This window comes from Corvus hawaiiensis, chromosome 14 (assembly GCF_020740725.1).
Source record: "Corvus hawaiiensis isolate bCorHaw1 chromosome 14, bCorHaw1.pri.cur, whole genome shotgun sequence".
Taxonomy (NCBI): Eukaryota; Metazoa; Chordata; class Aves; order Passeriformes; family Corvidae; genus Corvus; species Corvus hawaiiensis.
The window spans coordinates 5,360,929-5,380,548 of NC_063226.1; the positions used below are offsets into that span (position 1 = coordinate 5,360,929).

The window sequence follows — 19,620 nt, forward strand, 5'->3', positions numbered from 1 at the left end:
CCCCGAGGCTGGAGCTGTGCCAGGGGAGGGTCAGGCTGGAGATCAGGAAAGGTTCTTTTCCCCCAGAACTTGTCGCACACTGGAAGGGCTCCCCAGGGAATGGACACGGCCCTGAGGCTGCCAGAGCTCCAGGAGTGTTTGGACACCGCTCCCAGGGATGCATAGGGTGGGATTGCTGGGGTGTCTGTGCAGGGCCAGGAGCTGGACTGTTATCTTTGTGGGTCCCTTCCAACTCAGGATATTCTGTGATTTAGACTGGATATTAGGAAAGTGACACTGGATATTAGGAAGAAATTCTTCCCTGTGAGGGTGGTGAGGCCCTGAAATAGATTTCGCAGAGAAGCTGTAGCTCCTCCATCCCTGGACGTGTCCAAGGCCACGCCGGCCGGGATTCGGAGCACCCCGCTGTATGGACGCGTCCCTGCCCACAGCAGGGGAGGGCCGGAATGAGTCTCCCCGTCCCTCCCTTCCCAAAGCCGCAGGCGCGGCTCCGCCCCGGCTCGTCACGGGGCCGGAACCAGGAGCCGCCGGAGCCGCCGCCGCCGCCGCCGCCCCGGGCCCAGCGCTGCCCCAGCCCGGTCCGGAGCCGCGCCGCTCCCCCCGGGGCCGCCGGCATGTCCAACATGGAGAGTATCCTCGGGCGGGACCGCGGGCGGGCCGGGAACCGCCGGGGCCGGGCCGGGCCGGGAGGAGGTGGCGGTGGCAAACGAGGCCTCCCCGCCGGGAGGAGCCCCCGGGGCGCGGGGAAAGGAGGAGGCGATCCTCCCTCATGGCGGTGGTCGCGGGGCCCGAGGGGCTGCAGCAGCAGCAGAGCGAGGGCTGGGTGTGACACTGGCAGGAGCTGAGCTCTCTGAACCTCGGAATTCTCTTCTAAAGACGAGAAAACCGATAAGGGATTTCATGTTCTATACCAGTATCTCCAAGGGGTGTCAGAGGATGGTGCCAGGCTTTGTTCAGTGGTGCCTAGCACCAGGATGAGGAGCAATGGCCATAAACTAAAAACCAAGAAGTTCCACCTCAGCACGAGGAAGAACTTCTTTCCGTGGAGGGGGCAGAGCACTGGAACAGCTGCCCGGGGGAGTGTGGAGTCTCCGTGTCTGGAGACATCCCAAGCCCACCTGGACGCGTTCCTGCTCCAGGTGACCTGCCAGGGCAAGGGGGTTGGACTGGGTGATCTCTGGACGTCCCTTCCAACCTCAGTTATTCCGTGATTCTGTGGTTTCACCGCCCTGAAGGGAAAAGGAAGTGAGTGGGAAGTTCGATGTCTCTTCCCAAGGTGTGATCAGGCAGCCTTGGCTGGGAGTGAGGGGGAGGAGGCAGGACTGTGGTGGATGGAGGGACAGCCCAGTTCCTGAGGCAGAAAACACAATTTATACTAAAAATAGTGCAAATTGTGCGGCAGGGACGACATACGTGTGTATAGACTGGAGTGATGTCAGCCGGGCTGTCCGCCAGACAGCCACCACATCAGCTGTGCTTCCTGCTCTTGCAAAGAATTTACACACAGAGCCCTGTGTGGGCTGACTGAAACTTTCTTGCTGTATAAAACCATCTTAATGCACAGGGGCAGAAAACTCTTACAGATTCCAGAGGTCTCAGTGTGGATTCCAGTGGTCTCAGCGTGATTGGAATGTGCAGGCAGTGCTGGCTTTGCCAGTTGTCCTGGTATGGACTGACGGGATTGCTGGAGCAGCTGACTGTGAGTCACAAACTGAAGTGGAAGCTGGGTTCCACTTGGGTTGTCGCACGTTGAGAAAGACAACTCCTTGAAGGGAGGAGCAGGAATGTGCTTCTCAGGGATGGCTGAGCTGAGGAGGTGGCAGGTGAGCTGGTTTAATGTCAGGTAAATTCCCCAGCTGGGTAACTGAGGAAGTTACTTCAAAATAAACTGCTCTGCTACTGGTACCTACATTAATAGATCTCCTAAATGCAAAGTCACACCTGTTACCTGTTTGTAGCCTGCTGGTGATGTTTATAGGATAACAAAGACATTCCTAATGTCTCCAGGTTGCTGTCAGAGTAAGAGGCGTGGCTGGACTTCAAAGCAGAAAACAGCTCTGGAATAATTTATGTGCTTGAAATATTGAAGAAACCTCAAGTACTCATAATGTTTAGCTTTGTGCTTCCACTTAATTGTTAATTATCTTAGTACCTGGTGCATCTTCCTCTTGAGATAGCACAGGTGGCAGGAAAGAAGCCTACAAGCTTCTTTCAAAGTCTTCCATATTGTTTGAGAATGACTGATATTACTTGGAAGCTTTCATCAACAGTATTTTAAGAGAATGTTTTTTGATTGTTATTTTTACAGCACACACTTCATTCTCTGTTAGTAGTAGTCTAGTGCAGTCATTCCAAGTCACTCTTAAGGCTTGTCTTGTTTTCTTGGAGCTGTCAGTTTAAGCAGGACTTGAACTTTTGTTTTTAAAAAGTTTCTTTTCCTGACTGAAGTACTCTCTGCCCAGAAGTCAGATGATGGAGCTGTCGGAGAGCCCAGGATCACTCACATGACCCAGGGCTGGGAAGGAGCTGGATGAGCAATTTAAATGCAAGATCCTGCTGGGTTGTAGCTGGCCATGGCCAGCTGAACCAGTTTGCTGTTACACTGGTCGTTTGTTGTGTTCAACAGTGGCTTTGGGCTTTTTTTGGATGGCGAGGTTCCAGGCAGGTCAGGGAACCACATCATTTCACTGAGAGTCGCAGCTCCCAGGTGTGGGAGTGAAAGTAACTGGCAGAGAACCACTTTCAGTTGCTCTTGGGGGGTGTTTGGTGGTTGGATTTATCAGTCTGAAGTAGGTTTGGTCCCTTAACTTGCACTGCAGAACACCTGTTTAATTTGAAGTTTGCTGCAAAGGAGCTCAACAGAAACTCCAAAAAATGCGACAAAGAAGAAAAGGCTGAGAAAGCTAAAATTAAGAAGGTAAGTCTGAACCAAGCTTTCTAGGCCTGTTGCTTGCATGTTACAGCAGGAAGACATCTGGTGTTTTGTCATTTCCCTGGTGTGCATGCTAATAATCATGTGGTCAACGTTTGTGATTTAAAATATGTGACTATAAATCTTCCTTTGCTTATTAATAAACATGAGGATAAATCCTTGTGTATCCTCATGGCCCGCTGGTGGCGTTTGCTTCCCGAGAGGATTGTCTTGTATGTGCTTTGTAGAGACTGTTGTTCTCAGAGTTAAAACCACTTCATGTTTATCAGCTTGTATTAAAAGGACTTGTGGAGAGGAACTTCAAAACAGCTTTTGAGTCCTTGAAGTAGTGAAGAGAGACTGAGTTGATTTGCCTGTATTTTTGCCCATGAGATACAGCTGTACCACCTGTGCCCGTGTTTGTGTCTTGAGACTGAAGATGTTTTCAGGAACAGAAAATTATATTTCTGTAGCTCTGCAAAACTTCCTATTTGAGGTGCATTCTTTCCAATGCCTTCCTTGGAAAGAAGTTCGGAGTTCACATCTTGGAAATGTTTGGGATCTATTGTGGGAGGAGGGAGGGGTTTGTTTTCTTTAGTAGAAAAAAATATAGTGACTAATTAATGCTTCTTTCAAAATCAAAAGAGACTACACAGAAATCCTGTTTACAAGAGCGGGGAAGGGTAAAAGGCTTTTCCTTTTGTCTTTCCCCCTTTCCCAAGGCCATTCAGAAGGGGAACATGGAAGTGGCCCGGATCCACGCGGAGAACGCTATCCGCCAGAAGAACCAGGCCATCAACTTCCTGCGCATGAGCGCCCGCGTGGACGCCGTGGCAGCCAGGGTCCAGACTGCCGTCACCATGGGCAAGGTGAGGCCCTCCCCATCCTGCAGGGGCAAGGAGGACACCTCTCACCTTCTGTGGAGTGACTTCATCCCAGCTGGAATGAGCTGGGAACTTTCAGTTTGAGATGTAGCCAAGAGTCAGTTGGGTGCTGGAAATCCTCTGGTAGCTGCTCTTTGGATTGTTTTACAAAGATAGTTCTCCCCTTCAAAATACATAAAGTCATGAGGTGGGAGTTGTGATTCCAGAGATCTTTTTTAGCTCAGGTAGTTGTTTAAGGTAAACTAATTTACTGCTCTTCATCTTGAAAGTTTATTGTGACCTGTGGACCAAATGTATCCCTTAACAGCGACAAGTCTCAAGTCTACAGAAATGAATGCCATATAAAGCTCATTTTTAGTGAATTTTGCCTCACAACGTGTACTTCAAGTGGCTGAGTTAATTTCTAGAGCTTGGAATGGTAGGAGCTATTTAAAATATGACGTTCCAGATGGCAATAGTATGTTCCTTCTTATTTGATGCTGTCAAAGCTCTGTGGACAGAGATAAGAAAGCTGGGTAAGAAATCACAGAATCGTAGAATAATTTGGGTTGGAAGGGACCAAAAACCCATCCTGTTCCACCCCCTGCCATGGACAGGGACATCTTCCACTATCCCAGGTTGCTCCAAGCCCCGTTCAACCTGGCCTTGGACACTTCCAGGGATGGGGCAGCCGTGCTCTGGGCACCCTATGCCAGCGCCTCACCACCCTCACAGGGGAGGATTTGTTCCTAAACTGCTCATTTTTCCCTGTAATAATTCCCTTCCCCTCGTTTCAGGTAACAAAGTCGATGGCAGGGGTGGTGAAGTCTATGGATGCCACATTGAAGAGCATGAACTTGGAAAAGGTAAATAGACTTAATTTTCTTGGAGCTGACACCAAAGGCAGAAGGGACAACAGACACAAGTTTTAAAAAGGGACATTCAATCAAGAGTTTTCCAGTTGAGATGTATTTTTTCTGTTATCTTAAGATAAGTGATTTGGTTCATATTTTTCATAGATCTCTGCACTAATGGACAAATTTGAACATCAGTTTGAGACACTGGATGTTCAGACACAGCAGATGGAAGACACAATGAGCAACACTACAACGTTAACAACGCCACAAGTAAGAATAATAAAATATATTTTAACAAGGTGATCTTAAATTATGTGTCTTAGCTGTTCATTATCAGCATTTGAAACACTCCAGGTGTATGTTTGCAGTTCTTTGCAGATAAGTTGAATTCCTTAGAAGCATTATTTACAAGCCAGAGTTCAATTAATGTCATTTTGACTGCTGAGCACCTCTGCTCCTTTGAGTTCATACCTTCTAGTGGTTAAGCACAAAACTGTTCTGCCGAAGACGTTTACCTTTAAATCAGTTTTGTTAAAATAATTCCTGTTCTCTAAAAACCTAACAGGAGAGGTTGTTGGAAAGTCCAACCACAAAAATCCATTTTTGTTTTCCTTTAGAACCAGGTGGACATGCTCCTGCAGGAAATGGCAGATGAAGCAGGGTAGGTGAAATTTCTATTTCTCGAATAAATCTTGGTTCCCACAACCCTTCCTGGTTGTAACTTAGGTCAAACACCCTTGTTTTATAACTCTGTCTCTTGGAAGCAGAGAAAAACCACAATTTTCCTTTTACCTCTGGACATACATGACTTGTCTTAGTAGTGAGTCAAAATTACTCACCAGCTTGTGTAGCTCTGGAGTACAGCGTTCATGGGATGCTGTCTCATTATTCCTCTGCTGTCAATTATTGTGCTTCCCCCTTTATCCACCTGTGCCTGACTTGGTGTTTGCTCTGTTTTCTCCTGTTAGCCTTGATCTGAACATGGAACTACCTCAAGGACAGACAGGTTCTGTTGGTACAAGCGTTGCCTCAGCAGAGCAGGTAAACGTTGGATTTCAGTGAAGTCATTGTGTTCTGGAGAAATGGGATGTGAGAATTATTGCTTCACTCTGTCAAAACAAAATGCTAAATTGCTAAATTAGAATTCTTTTCCAGCTGTCCCAAGGAAACTATGTGGTTAAAAGTCTCACTGATTTTAGCAATACAGTTGTTAAAGGGAAAGGACTTTAAAAGCCCGTCCAGTGCCACCCCTGCCATGGGCAGGGACACCTTCCACTAGCCCAGGTTGCTCCAAGCCCTGTCCAGTCTGGCCTTGGACACTTCCAGGGATGGGGCAGCCACAGCTTCTCTGGGCACCCTGTGCCAGGGCCTCCCCACCCTCACAGGGGAGGGTTTCAGCCTCCTTGTCCTATCAAATATTCCACGTTCTTTGAAAAAAACCGCAAAACCCCAACAACCCTTTCTCTACCTAATTTTGTGTTCTGAAACTCCTCCCTCACAGCCATGCTTGAGATTTTAAGCAAATCTTGTTAAGCCATGAGAGAATTTCTCATCAGCTGGACATGAGGTGGCAAAAGTTGCTTTTCCTGTTCCTGATGGATGGTTTTCCCTTTGTGTTTTCCAACTGTGCAGGATGAGCTGTCACAGAGACTGGCCCGCCTACGTGATCAAGTCTAACTGAACAGAGCTGCAGTTCTTTGGACCTGCTTCCAAATTCCCTGTCTGGAACTAACCCTGCACTCCACTCGAGGTGTAAAACAGTCCAGCTTAGGTGTTTGAATATTTGTAATATAGGGGACTTCACTCCCAGCTTGCTACTCTTTCTGAAATACATTAAGTGACCCAAAAATACCAGCTCTGATGTCCTTTTCTGTACATTTGGAAGTTGATCTATTTTTTGCAAGCTTTTTTCACAAATTCAAGTTGATGTTCTAAGTCAGCTACTAATGGTGGTACATTCTAGTTCCAAGCAAAGCAGAGTGTCAGTGAGATATATTTTAAATTAGTAAGTGATTTTTTTTAAATTATGAGAACTGTTTATGGTTGGAGAACTGATGTATCAGTTCAGATGATTGTTGTAGATGATTTCCCTACAGAGCCAATCTCCTGGAACACGCAGGGATGGACAGCGTGGACCTCCTGGAAAATGCACGTGTTGAAACAAATAAGTGGACTTTGAGTTTTTTAGTCTTTAAAAGTTAGGATATATGTGCTGAAATTAACAGTTTAGTTCAAAAATGAGTTACCAAAAGCTGATTTCATATAACTGAGGACTTGTGTGGTGGCATCACTTTTAGCACAGGAGGAATAAAATACATTTTTGGACTCTGCCAGGTCTGTTGCTGTCTGCAGATAAAACCCCATGATTTGTAATATTCTGGTTGTATGGAGGAGCTAATTTTAGCAATCCCCTTGTATTTCTGCATAGTAAGAGAGTCTGGCTGCTCTCAGTAGCTTCAAACTCTTGTTGCAGTTGTAAAGTAAAAAATGGTTGTAGAAATTTGTAGCTGAGACCACTTGTGATGTGTTGTGATAAACAGTGACGTTCATATTCTCTTCCTGACTTTTTTGGGCTCATTTTTGTGTTTTGTCTTTGTAGGGGTGAGGGAGGATGTGGAGCACCAGGCTTGCAATTGATTCTTAATTGCCTGGTGCTCAGGGCCATGTGGCTTTTCCAGAGTTAGGGAATTGTTTAAGGGAAAAAAAAAAAAAACCTCACTTTTTTATTCAAGCAGGATTTTTTCAGTGAAAATGTACAAAAATGACGAAACATTTCAGAGCAGTTTCAGACGTTATTTTGAATGTGTTACCCAACTCACTCCAAGGATTGAGCAGGATGTTATGGACTGGAGTAATCAAGGTTACTGTAAAAATAAAATAAGGAAAATAAGATAGACAAAACAATGTGAACTGTTGTGAGATTTTCTCTCACACTGGTGGCTGAACTCAAACCGTGAGTTTAAAATGGGATCTTTTCACTTGTTAGAAAGAAAGTGGGGTTAAAAATAAATGTAAACACCTAGAGTGTTTCTTCTGTAAACAGGAGAAGTTGGAAGGTGTTTGAAAACCACATCCTGACAGCTGTAGTCTGGCTACAATCCCTTCCAACTATTAAAAAACATCCTAGGAAAGGGACTACTTCCTGCATTTTCTTCCCTGGCTGCTTCTGAACAGTGTAACCACGGTCATGGTGTATCTATGCAACCCAGTTACCCAGCTGGGGTGGCTGTGTGTGTGCCTTTGCCTTGCTGGACTTCTTCAGCTTTTTAATGTTCAGTTACTTCATATCATGAGAGTGCTGGAAGCTTCCTGCTGTGGAGTCGCTCCACACTGGAGTTTACTTGGAGCTGTCCATGAAATACTGAGGATTCAGTGTTTGATAGCAGATAGCTCCGGCTGCTGTGTCTGGCTTCTTTTAATGTTAAAGATTATGCTGCTGTTAGACTGTTTTGGGCTATTCTGGAATTAGTTGAGGGTCATACAGCAATTCTGAGCTCCCACATGGTTGGTTTTCCCAGTCTGTTGCCTTGCTGTGAGCCTTGGAGGGATTTAAAAATAGAGTGGGACTGAGATTGCTGCAACAGAAAGGTTAAATAAGCTTCATTATTTTATTGATTGTTGTGGAGTTTTGATCTTATCCCAGGCTGATGATCTCCAGGACCAGCATAGATTTCCAGTGGTGTCTCTTGAAAGGAATTAAGAAATAAAAAAGTTTGACTGACATAATTAAGGTTATGTCTGGGGGACTGTGATGCAAAGAGGCTTAGAAAGAAATAAGTGGTTGAGACCGGGAATTTTTGCCCTGTTGACTTCACTCCAGGAGTTGCTGTGTATTCCAGCCGTGCCAGGGTTTGGGGCTGGCAGCTCCTGCATACAGAACTCCTGCCCTCTCCTGGGGAAATGCTTTCACTCTGGCTGAGAGCTGCATCCAGAAAGGTTTAAGTTATATTTTAAATATATACATTCTTCTCATGTCATTTGGAAATGCTTAAAGCTGAAAGTTACTCTTAAAGCAATATTTGAGTTTCATCCTTCCTCCCTTCAGGCTCCTCAAAACATTTCTCTTCCCTTAGCAGCTCTGGCTCCTCACTCCAACCTTGTTTTGTCTCTGTAAGTTGACTGTTTGTAAAGTTCATTTCATGGTAAATCACTTGTTTGTGCTTTTCTGGAACCTTATTGCCAGCTAAAATTTCAATATTTCTGCTGATGAGCAGGCACATGTAAAGTGAAACATTGCTTGAAATGTTGCTGGATGGTTTTGCTCAGCATTTTTGTCCTCTGTTACTAAAACTGCTGGTCTGTGGTAGCTTTGTCTTCGTTAGAATTCCAAAACAAAGCCATGCAAAGCTTCAGGTGGAAGAAGAGGGAAGCAAAACAAGAACAAGAACTTTAATGTCATGATTGCAATGGGATAAAATTGTCAAGTTGCCTTTGTGGAGATCCTTGGAGCCAAAAAATAGTGAATTTTTGTTAAACATAATCAGCAGTTGTGTATAGACAAATTCTGAAGCTGGTACCGTGTATAGAGAAGAGAATAATTTTTGTAGCTCTGGTTGAGTTCACTTTGAAAACTGCTTTACTTGTATGGGACAATTTGTAAATGTAACTGCAGATGGTAAATAAAATTGTACAGACAACTTACTCTGGATGCGTGTCCAGGTTGTGTGGCTGCTACAGGTCTCAGTACATGGATGGACAAGCAGATGAGATGTCCTTCCTGTGGGAAGAAATTCAGAAAATTAAATCTTTATGGCGAGAAAACAAGAAGAAAATGAAGTGGGTACTACTGAGAGAGATTTGGGACAATTGGGAAGTAATTAATATTAATTATAGCAACATAAACTCTAATTTTATGGTGTGTTTAAAAATGTTTAGTCTGGTATGGAGAGAGCCCTGTGCTTAAACATCTCGGAGGGTTTTCTGTCCTTACACACAGAACAAGGGACCACTGGAAAACTGGCAGGAGGTGGTGTGGGTTTGAGTCTGGGATTGGGTTTGGCTTTCCCAGACCTAAAACCCGTGCATTTTAACATTTCTCTTCAGTCGTTTGGGAACCAGCAGAGGGCACCTCCGGCTTTGCTTTTGTGGATCCTACAGAAATGACTGGTTGGAATAGTTTAAGGAGAGCCGGCTGATTTAGGGAACAGCCTCTCCCGTGGAACCTCTCTTCGGGCAGTATCCACTCGCCGTAGGACGTGTCTGTGCCGGGGCTGTGATCCCGAAATCCGGCACGTCCACAGGGCCATCAGCTGAATGGGGTCAGTTTGCACTAAATACTCTTCAAAACGGTCCTTTGCTGCCTTTGGGGGTAATTCAGGTCTCTGAGATCTGTTAGGAGTGTGATAGTGAGTAACCTTGTGCTTAAAACTTGGGTTTAAATTTCGTTTTTAGTTAAATCTTGGGGGTTTTTAGCCGTTGGCGTTCTGCTTCTGTCCTGTGGTAGTTCTTCTGTTTTATACTTAAGGAATGAGTGTGTACTGATGGAAATGGATTTTAGTGGTAGTTTTATTTTTTATCAGGGGTTTGATGAGCTTTGGTTTGATGAAGGATTGACTTTAATTTCAGGATTCTCTCTGCAGTTCACTGCAGTTCTGGCTTCACCTCTTGCTTGGGCTGCTTTGAGCTCACGGCAGCACTTGGCTCCCAACTTTCTTTTTTCAAACAACATTTTTCCAGTGGAACCCCGAGAAGGGTCAGTGGCCTTGCTTGTTTCGGAAGCAGCTCCCTTCATTACCATTCCATGAGGGAAAGGCCCGACGTGAACAATCTGTAACTAATTTCACGTGCCAGTGGAGCCGCCTTCACTGGGAAGAAGATGCACTCAGAGAGTCTTCCAGGCTCCTGCTTCCCTTTACTGCTCTTTATTAAGGAACTCAGCCTGGATCAGCGGCATGACGTGGTTCAAAAGAGAAAATCAAAGGGCTGCAGGATCCAGGTTTTGGGAACGCTTTCCAGGGTCTTCCAGTGGTGCTGGTCGCCATGAGGAGCTTCCAGATCCAGACAGCACAGAAGCTGCTCTCAGCCCTTACCTAAACAAGGGAGATTTCAGAGAATAAAGTATTTCATATTGCATATTTCTAATCTAAATATGCATATTTAATAATCCAAATAATCTAGAGAGTGATATAAATATTTTGATTATATATAAAATAATAAAATGAAAATAATATAAATAAAAATATCGAAATAATCTAAATAAAATCTAAATGTCTTAAAAAAAAGATGTTTTACAGTCACGCCTGTGTGTATTGCTTAGGATAGTCTAAATTTATTAAGCCTGAGTGAAACAATCTTTTTGCAAAAAGTTTAAAGCAACGAACATGACATAATGTGTGTATCTGACAAGATAATAATCAGCTTAATTTAATTTCCCTGCTATCTGATTCATAATTCTTTATCACAATCAATTTCTGTCAAAATGAGCTGTCAGGGATAGGAAAACATTTTAAAACTTCCTTTAAAGGCGCTCAGCATTTTTTATTAAATCTTTTATGACTCCTTTCTTTTTTCAAAGATTAGATAAACATAACCCTGGAGTCTCTACAGGAGATATTTCCCTTTATTCTTATCACAATGAGGGCTTTGTTTCTCTTGCTGCAAGATGGGTCAATACTAGAACCATTAAGCTCAATTTCTGCTGCTGGTGGTTTTCCAGTTCCAGGTTCCATCTGAAGTCCCAATATTTGCCTGGAAATCCATAGGAGAAGCAGGCAGGCCTGTTCAGAGTGTTGTAAATTAGTTCCAGTCTCCACGAGCCTGCTGTGACTAATTGATGTGACCTGGAAGTGGATAAAGTCCATAACAGTAAGATCAACTTTTCCTCTGGTAATTTGACAAATAGAGCCCTTTTTTAAAGTCCCATGTAGGCTCATTCCCCATTTGTTCTGTCATGATGGACATTGTTTCCAGGTTGGAGTGATAATGATTTTCCAGATTTCTGCTGATTTGTAGAGCAGGTGCCTTTATTTATTAACGCTAGAAGAAGGGAGAGATTCAACAGGACCAACAAAAGGAGAATTCCTGGCAGCAGCTGTATATCGAAGCCATTCCTCATCCAGTTACCTCACTGTAAGTATTTGACCACTGCTTAAAATCTTCCTATTTCCATGTAAAATGTGTAATTATAACATATTTTGCAGAGTAGTTTTATGTGCAAAGAGAGTAGAAGTAATAATTTATTCGTGGTGATTATTACATTTAACAATAGCACTGTTTTTTCATCCAAATAGTTTAGAAATACAAAGGTAATACTCACCAAACCCTGAGCTGTGTGGTGAGTGTAAAGCGGCAAATATGGAATATCCCAGGTTCTCTTCTAAACTTAATGCTTTTGCTGAAGTTTTACAATTTTCTTAGCCTGTGGTTGGAGTAATAAACCAGCTATTCCCAAGCTCTTTATTAAGGTTTATGGGGATATTTGGGAAATCTGGCTGTTTTCTCAGGATACTCTTTACCACACAGGTTTTCCTCCTCCTGCACTACAGAGATGTGCAGGAAAGCCGGTGGTTTGCAGAGTCGCTCCAGCTCATTTATTTCCTACAACCACAGAGAAATCAGGAAATCTCAGTGTTGTGTGGGCTTTCACTCTTGCAGAAGGGGCTGCTGGAATGGGATCTGTGTAATGGAAGCTCCTGGAAACTCCATGTTGCTGCCTAATTAATTTTTTAAGAAGAATTTTAGGCAGCCACTGTAAGTACTGTATTGACTGCTTTCTAGATAGGCAGGGATTTAAGGAATTGCTTGCTCCCAGCCCCTTCCAAGCCTGCATCCCACCCATCCTCTCCCATCCCCACCAACTCTGTCGTGCTCCAAAATAGTCTCATCGTGACTATAAACCCCCCAGCAGTGACCCAGGGGAGTCCAGTCCCTATTTATTTGTGCTCCAGTGGGATGTGAACCTTGGTCTTCCAGGGTGAAAGGTTGAGGGATGAGTGTCTTGTTTACCTGTGCTTTTCAGAGAGTGTTTTCCTTTAATCTATTGAGCAGACGCACCATTTTGTCCTGTGGTGTGCAATGGGATTGTTAATGATGTGCTTAATTACTACCAAACCGCATCTGAGTGCCCGATGGCAGCAGGCAGGAGACTCAAAGCCCAGCTGATCGGGCAGGAGGGTCCAGCAAGGCTCCCCCACCTCAGGGTTTAATAGAAACATCTTTCCAGGAGCTCCTGAACATCTCCCTGATTTATACACAGCTTTGATGATGGATAAAACCACATTGGATGGTTTCACATCAACTCTGACTGATGGCTGAGGGCAAACTGGGAGTGAATGAGGAGAAACCAAACTGTCAATGGATTTTAAAATCCAAATTCGATTTTTTGGAAGTCATTTTCAAAACCAAAAATCCAAATCAGATTCTTTGAGAGGTTCTTTTAAAAACCCCAAGACCTGAGTTAATTCAATCATGGTAGCACTGCTGCCTTTAACACACCTGAGGATTTCTCTTCTCTGAAGCTCTTATGTTCAGGCATTCAAATCCCAAAGGTGGCATTTGGGCTTAATTTTTTTGGCAGTGCTGCAGAATTGTTGTATACATTAATCAGCCAAGGTATAGGGCTCGGGCACATCCTCCACCAGGCACAGACACAATAGGATGGAGAAGGTCCAGCAAACACAGCTGGTGAACATATTTACCATCCACTGGTTAGTCACACTTGTGGAGTTTTAACTGAATTACCTTTGACAGTGAACAGCAAACCTGGTGGGTGATCTACTAAATTTAACTGATAAATGGGCTCCCTAAAATCAATTAACATCCAGGGCTGGGAGCATGAACACATCCGTCGCTCGGCAGGGACTGGAGCGGGCTCGGAATGACAGCAGCAAATGTTGGCCAAGTGAAAGCACGGATCTCCTGCCGCTGCTGACCCCTGCTCCCCACATGAAAGAAAAACAGGAGCCTAACAGGAGCTGAAAGAATCCGACAGTAAATCATTTAAGCCCTGTTTTGCACAACTGATACAGGATGCTTCTAAACTGCTTGATTAATGCTGGGCAGTATATTAAAAGCAGGACGTGGCAGAGCAAGGAGTCTGTGGCCAAGCACCAGCTCCACAAACACCATCTGCTCGCTTAATTATTTTTGGGAGATTCAGGATAGCAGGGAGCCAGGAGGAATTAGAAATGGCCTTTTTCTTTTGCTACAGTGATTGGGCCCGGTCTGTGGGCACAGAGAAGCCCCCTCAGTCTTTACGTTGTTTGTTATCTGAATAATCAAGCGATGGCAAAATGCAGGCTGGAGGTACCTCTGACCTTTGCCTCGGCGCAACCCGACCCTGCGTGGGGCTCAGGCGGAGCATGTAATGAGGGACAGCTGGGATGGACTGGAAAGGGAGCACACACATGTCTGAGGGAGAAGGGAGTACACACAATGCCTGAGGTAGAAGGGAGCACACACACCATGTCTGAAAGAAAGGGGCACACACAAATGTCTGAGGAATGAGGGAGAACACACACCATGTCTGAGAGAAAGGGGCACACACAAATGTCTGAGGGATGAGGGAGAACACACAGTGTCTGAGGGAGAAGGAGTACACACACACACAATGTCTGAGGGGAAAAGGAGCGCACACAACATGTGAGGGAGAAGGGAGAACGCACACAACATGTGAGGGAGAAGGAGTACACACCATGTCTGATGGAGAAGGGAGAACACGCACACCATGTCTGAGGGAGAAGGAGTACACACAAATTTCTGAAGGAGAAGGGAGAACACACACAACGTGTGAGGGAGAAGGGAGCACACGCACACTGTGCGAGGGAGAAGGAGCACACACAAATGTCTGAGGGACAAGGGAGAGCACACATTCAGTGTCTGAGGGAGAAGGAGTACACACACATACAGTGTCTGAGGGAGAAGGGAGCACACACCATGCCTGAGGGAGAAGGGAGAACACACACACCATGCCCGAGGGAGAAGGGAGAACACACACACCATGTCTGAGGGAGAAGGGAGAGCACACACAATGTCTGAGGGGAAAAGGAGCGCACACAAATGTCTGAGGGAGAAGGGAGCATACACAATGTCTGAGGGAGAAGGGAGAACACACACACCATGCCTGAGGGAGAAGGAGCGCGCACAATGTGTGAAGGAGAAGGGAGAACACACACAATGTCTGAGGGGAAAAGGGGCACACACACAATGTCTGAGGGAGAAGGGACAGCACACACAATGTCTGAGGGAGAAGGGAGAAAACACACACAATGTCTGAGGGAGAAGGGACAACACGCACACACACATGCACACACCTGAGGGGCTCCTGGCTTGGCACAAACTGGAGAAGGCAGAGAACTCTCCACTGGAGCTTTTGGGTTTGGAGGTGAGAAGGAAGAGCAGCAAACAGGGTGATAGCCTTCCTTCCCTTCACCCTGTTTTGCTGGATCACCAACTAAACCTTCCTCAGGAGGAAATCTGAGCCAAAACCTGACTTACTGGAATATCGACTTAAGCCTAGACTCAGTCTGGACTAAACTACGTGTGAATTTTATTAATTTTGTTACCAAAATGAAAAGAAAATGTGTCAATTTCAATGACGTCAAGACCGAAACCTGTCCAATGGCCCCCGGAGGTGCTCCATTGGGACACAGCAACTTAAATCCGTGTTTTCTATCCTCCTTCCCAGTCTGGTGCACTGGGTACCACCATGGATCTTCCCAAGTCCATGGAGGGCACAGTGGGGCTTTTCTTTCCTTGCCTTCATAAGTCATTGACTTTGTGCATTGATTTCAGAGTCAATGCCTGGAGAGTATTTTATTTTGTTTTATTTTATTTTATTTTATTTTTTCACAAATGGTATAAAATAGTACTTTTTAAGGAAAAATTCCCATCTTGCACAGAAAGTCCAAACCTCATGGGAGACACTGGACTGTAATATCATAGAGTTATAGAATGAGATGAGCAAAGATGGGGTGGAGCAGCACCAGCCTTACTCCAAGTGTTCCACGAGTGCTTTAAAAATGTGACATTTTTACCTGTAAAGTAAAATGAGGGTGGGATCCAACACGCAGTGACCCTCTGCTCTGAAGTGCTGCATAACTTACGTTGTGTTTAACACAAACCTATTTGTTAATTTAATTAATATATAAACAACGGGCTCCTGCCACTGCAGAGCAGCCCAGGGGATCCGGTGCTTTCTCTTCTCCTGGCTTTGCTCCACTCCTGCTCTCGGAGCTGCCCCGAGGTCTTGCTCCGAGGCCTGGCTGCTGCTGCTGCTGTGCTGACAGCCCTGCTCCAGAGTGCACCTCCAAACACACCATTCCCTGGCCCGTCCAAAACTTTGGCTTCCAGACAAACACACAGGAACACGGCTCCAAACACCCGCATCAATCCTCTCAATAAAATTTCATGCATTTTTAAATGGTATCCATCTTGATTTGGAAAACAAAAAAGCAAGGAAAAGACAACGGCAAAAAACCTTCCCAGTGCATGAAGTGAGAAATGTGGCTTTAATTTAGACAACTAATTGCTTCCAGCTGAACCAGCCATTAAAAACAGTTGAAGAATTACAATGTAAATAGATTAATGCAGACAAAGCAACATGTGCACTATTCCATGTCTTCTTGTTACCTACAAAATACTTGGGCAGTGACACACTGTTAGTCTAAGCCACTTGTTAGGTTCTGTGCTAATCAGCTAAAATTAAATAAACATGACTGATAAAAATGACTGTTGTGTTTGAAAATTGATGCACCAACAGAATTTACTCCAGGAGATAATTACAGATGATTAAGTAACAAAGAAATAATTCCTACGGCAAAGGGGGAGCGCCAGCGGCACAGGGAAGGGGCACTTCCCAATGCACCAGCCTTGTTGTTTGGAGGGATGAGCCAAAGCTGCAGGAAGGTCCATGGGTGGGCAAAAACTCGGAAGGAGCTTTTCTACCCCAGCAGTCTCCAGTGACAGAATGAAAAAGGGCTGGAAAATCAGTATTTTGCTGTTGGAAAAACATGTATGTTTTTCCCCCCTCTTCCCACTCAAGGGATCAATCCCTTCATACAACTCTTTACTTTTAAATGCTAAAAAAGTGCTTACAGGTGAACCATGTAAGTGAAAAATATGATATTTATTAAATAGTAATGTTAATTTGAATATTAAAGCTAATTTCTTTTGTCATCAGAATGAAATCATATTGAGACTTGCCTTCTAAAATTCAAAATATTCTTCAGGCAGTCATTTTATGATATTAATTCTTAAAGGAATTTATTATTAGAATGATAATACTGATTGGAAGCCTTGGAAAGGGAGTGTTTTCCAAAATAAAGAATAAATCTGGGAGGGTTTTTGCGTTTTTTTCTTCTCCATAAGGCCTGTTGGTAGGAACTCTGTGGTAATAGAGACATCCAAAAAATAAATGAAAGGCTTTAAACTGAAAAAGGGGAGTTTTAATGAGATTTTGAGAATAAATTCTTCCCTGTGAGGGTGGTGAGGCCCTGGCACAGGGTGCCCAGAGAGGCTGTGGCTGCCCCTGCATCCCTGGCAGTGTCCGAGGCCAGGTTGGATGGGGCTTGGAGCAACCTGGCATAGTGGAACAAGATGGGCTTTACCATCCCTTCCAACCCAAACCATTCCATGATTCTTTAATTCCAAGGAGCTGACTCCTGCACAGACCTTAACACAGCCATTTCTATACAAGTTTTCCCCTTATTTTCTTTAGCACACTCATATCCTTGAGCATCTCACTGAAACACATGTTCGAGTCAAGATTAGCCCCTATGAAATGAAAATCGCTCGGCTGCAGAGGGGGAAGTAGAATATTATTCTTCATCCTGAATTGAAATATTAGAAGCTGACTCCTGAATTATACTCCGGGGTTACCGAGCTCTAATTGAGATTGAAATTGGGCCGCTATTTTTGGTGCAGCCTGGAAAGCTCCGAGTCTTATTCCCATTTGTGCCGGTGGAAATCCCCACCCATCATCTCAAATTCTGCTCTGCCCGCACCTTCGGGGTGAGGAGAACCTTCCCGGCCCCTTCCTCCCCGAAATAATGATAAATGACAGCTACTCCAAATTGGAGCTGGCTGCTGCTCCTCGCTGAAGGGCCGAGGGGAGGGTGGGAAGGGGCTTCTCCCCGAAAGCTGATTGACAGGCAGGGTCAGGATGGGGGGAGCGTTTGCTGGACCCTGTCAGATCCCAGGGAGCTGCTGACAGATCGTGCTGCCATTCCCTTCCTTCCCTCCCTGGCCAGATTTATGCTGCCATACAGAGGGTGTGGGATAAACTCTGTTCTGCTTAAAGCAGCTTGGAAAAAAAACCCCAAACCCACCCCAAAATGACAATGTGCTCCTATAAATCTAATTTTTTTGTTCTGCAGGTGCTGTCTGGAGGGGTTGGGTTTCTCTGGAGGAACAATTAGCAATTATTTCCAATGCTTTGAAATATTAAAGCAAAGTTGATGGGACTCTCCAGTCCTGAAGTCAGCACCGTGTAGCAGAAACCATGTTTCTGAGCTGAGGTGAGGGTGGGGAGGCCCTGGCACAGGGTGCCCAGAGAAGCTGTGGCTGCCCCATCCCTGGAAGTGTCCAAGGCCATGTTGGATGGGGCTTGGAGCAAGCTGGGACAGTGGAAGGTGTCCCTGCCCATGGCAGGGGGTGGGGACTGGATGGACTTTATGGTTCAGCCCAAACCATCCTGTGGTGGTTGTGTCCAGGGAGCAGCAGGAGGCAAAAATCCCACTGGCTGTGCTGGAAAAACACCCCAGTTAGGGACAAGCTCTTTCCCCTCCTGAGTCACTGGCACCATGTCTGGCTGTGGGACACGAGGGACATGTGACACAAATGACCAGGTCGCAGCTCTCACCTCCCCAGCCCCCGGCTCTCTGCATCCCCAGGATCCCTTTGCACACACATGTCAGGGAGTCACTTCCAGAGCTGGGGAGAGGTGTCCCCTTGCAAGGAAAACACAGGGCAGGTGCAGGCATTGGGAATGGAGCCCCTCGGAATTAACAACCTGAAAGAATTTGATTTAGCCCAATGTATCGATTGGTGCAAGCAAGCAAAAAATATATTGGGCTGAGATGATTAAATAGGATGAGGCCTCTTTTTTTTTTATTGTCAGCAGTGAAAAATTACAAAGGCATGACCAAGGAATTAATATGCAGCTATAAACACACTGCGGGGAAAAGGCTGGGGGAAGCAAAGAGGACCCAAAACAGATTCATCTCCAAATGTCCCGGGAAGCCAAGGAATCCGCTGCTATAAACACAGGAATTGCAACAGGCTACATGAAACAAAGCCCTGCTTTCAGTGGCACCTGGGGATGGTGAGATGGAAGTAATTCCTCTTTAATGAAGATATCATGATGTGTCCGAGGCTTTCTGCGGAGCAGCAATTCCCGCTGCCTGGGAAAAGGGGGGATTAAGTTACAGGGGGGCTCTGCTGGAGGAAGAACCCCTGTTTGAAGCAAACCCTTTGCTGGCATTATCTGTTTAATGTGTTGCACACCATTTGCAGCATAAACATTTCCAGTTCATTTTAATTTCATATCGGAGGAGAATCATAAAGACAGAGGCTTATTGGTCGCAGCTGCGGGGATGTGGCAAATGCAACTTGAAGAATTATCCTGTCAAAGAGACAGAGCCAGATATTATTGTTTTTTCCCTTACAGTCTTGCCAGCAGTTAAAAAGGGGATTTTATTAAAAATATTCGTGTAATTAAAATCTATAGCCTTAAAAGCCTTTAGAGGAACTGCAGCTAAACCAGAATAACATGTTTACATTCAGATGTTGTAGGTTTGTAATAAAATAATGCTGCATTTTTTTTAAATGATAAAGCAAAATAAAAGGTTTTTTAACTGAAATCTTATATTTTAAAACATAGGCAGCGTTGAAATGTGCAGTGATTGATGTAGCTGAGAAGTTTCCTCCTAGGAAATGCCAAATTTGGATGTACAAATTCATCAGTGATGAACTGGGCCACCGGTGTGTCCTGGGAGGGAGAAATGACTTTTATTCCCCACACGTGTGGTTTTAACAGCCAGTGCCAGCTTTT

The 19,620-nt window shown here is 45.0% G+C and overlaps 1 protein-coding gene across 1 annotated transcript; it reads left to right on the forward strand.

The window, feature by feature from the left end:
- The first annotated feature begins 521 nt into the window (after window positions 1-521).
- Window positions 522-9,272, forward strand: CHMP1B (charged multivesicular body protein 1B). The gene is made up of 8 exons (XM_048319092.1): window positions 522-630; window positions 2,820-2,917; window positions 3,634-3,780; window positions 4,572-4,640; window positions 4,794-4,901; window positions 5,249-5,292; window positions 5,600-5,672; window positions 6,264-9,272. Exons 1-8 carry the CDS (start codon window positions 615-617, stop codon window positions 6,306-6,308), a joined length of 600 nt encoding a protein of 199 aa, XP_048175049.1. The 5' UTR covers window positions 522-614; the 3' UTR covers window positions 6,309-9,272.
- Window positions 9,273-19,620: the final 10,348 nt, after the last annotated feature.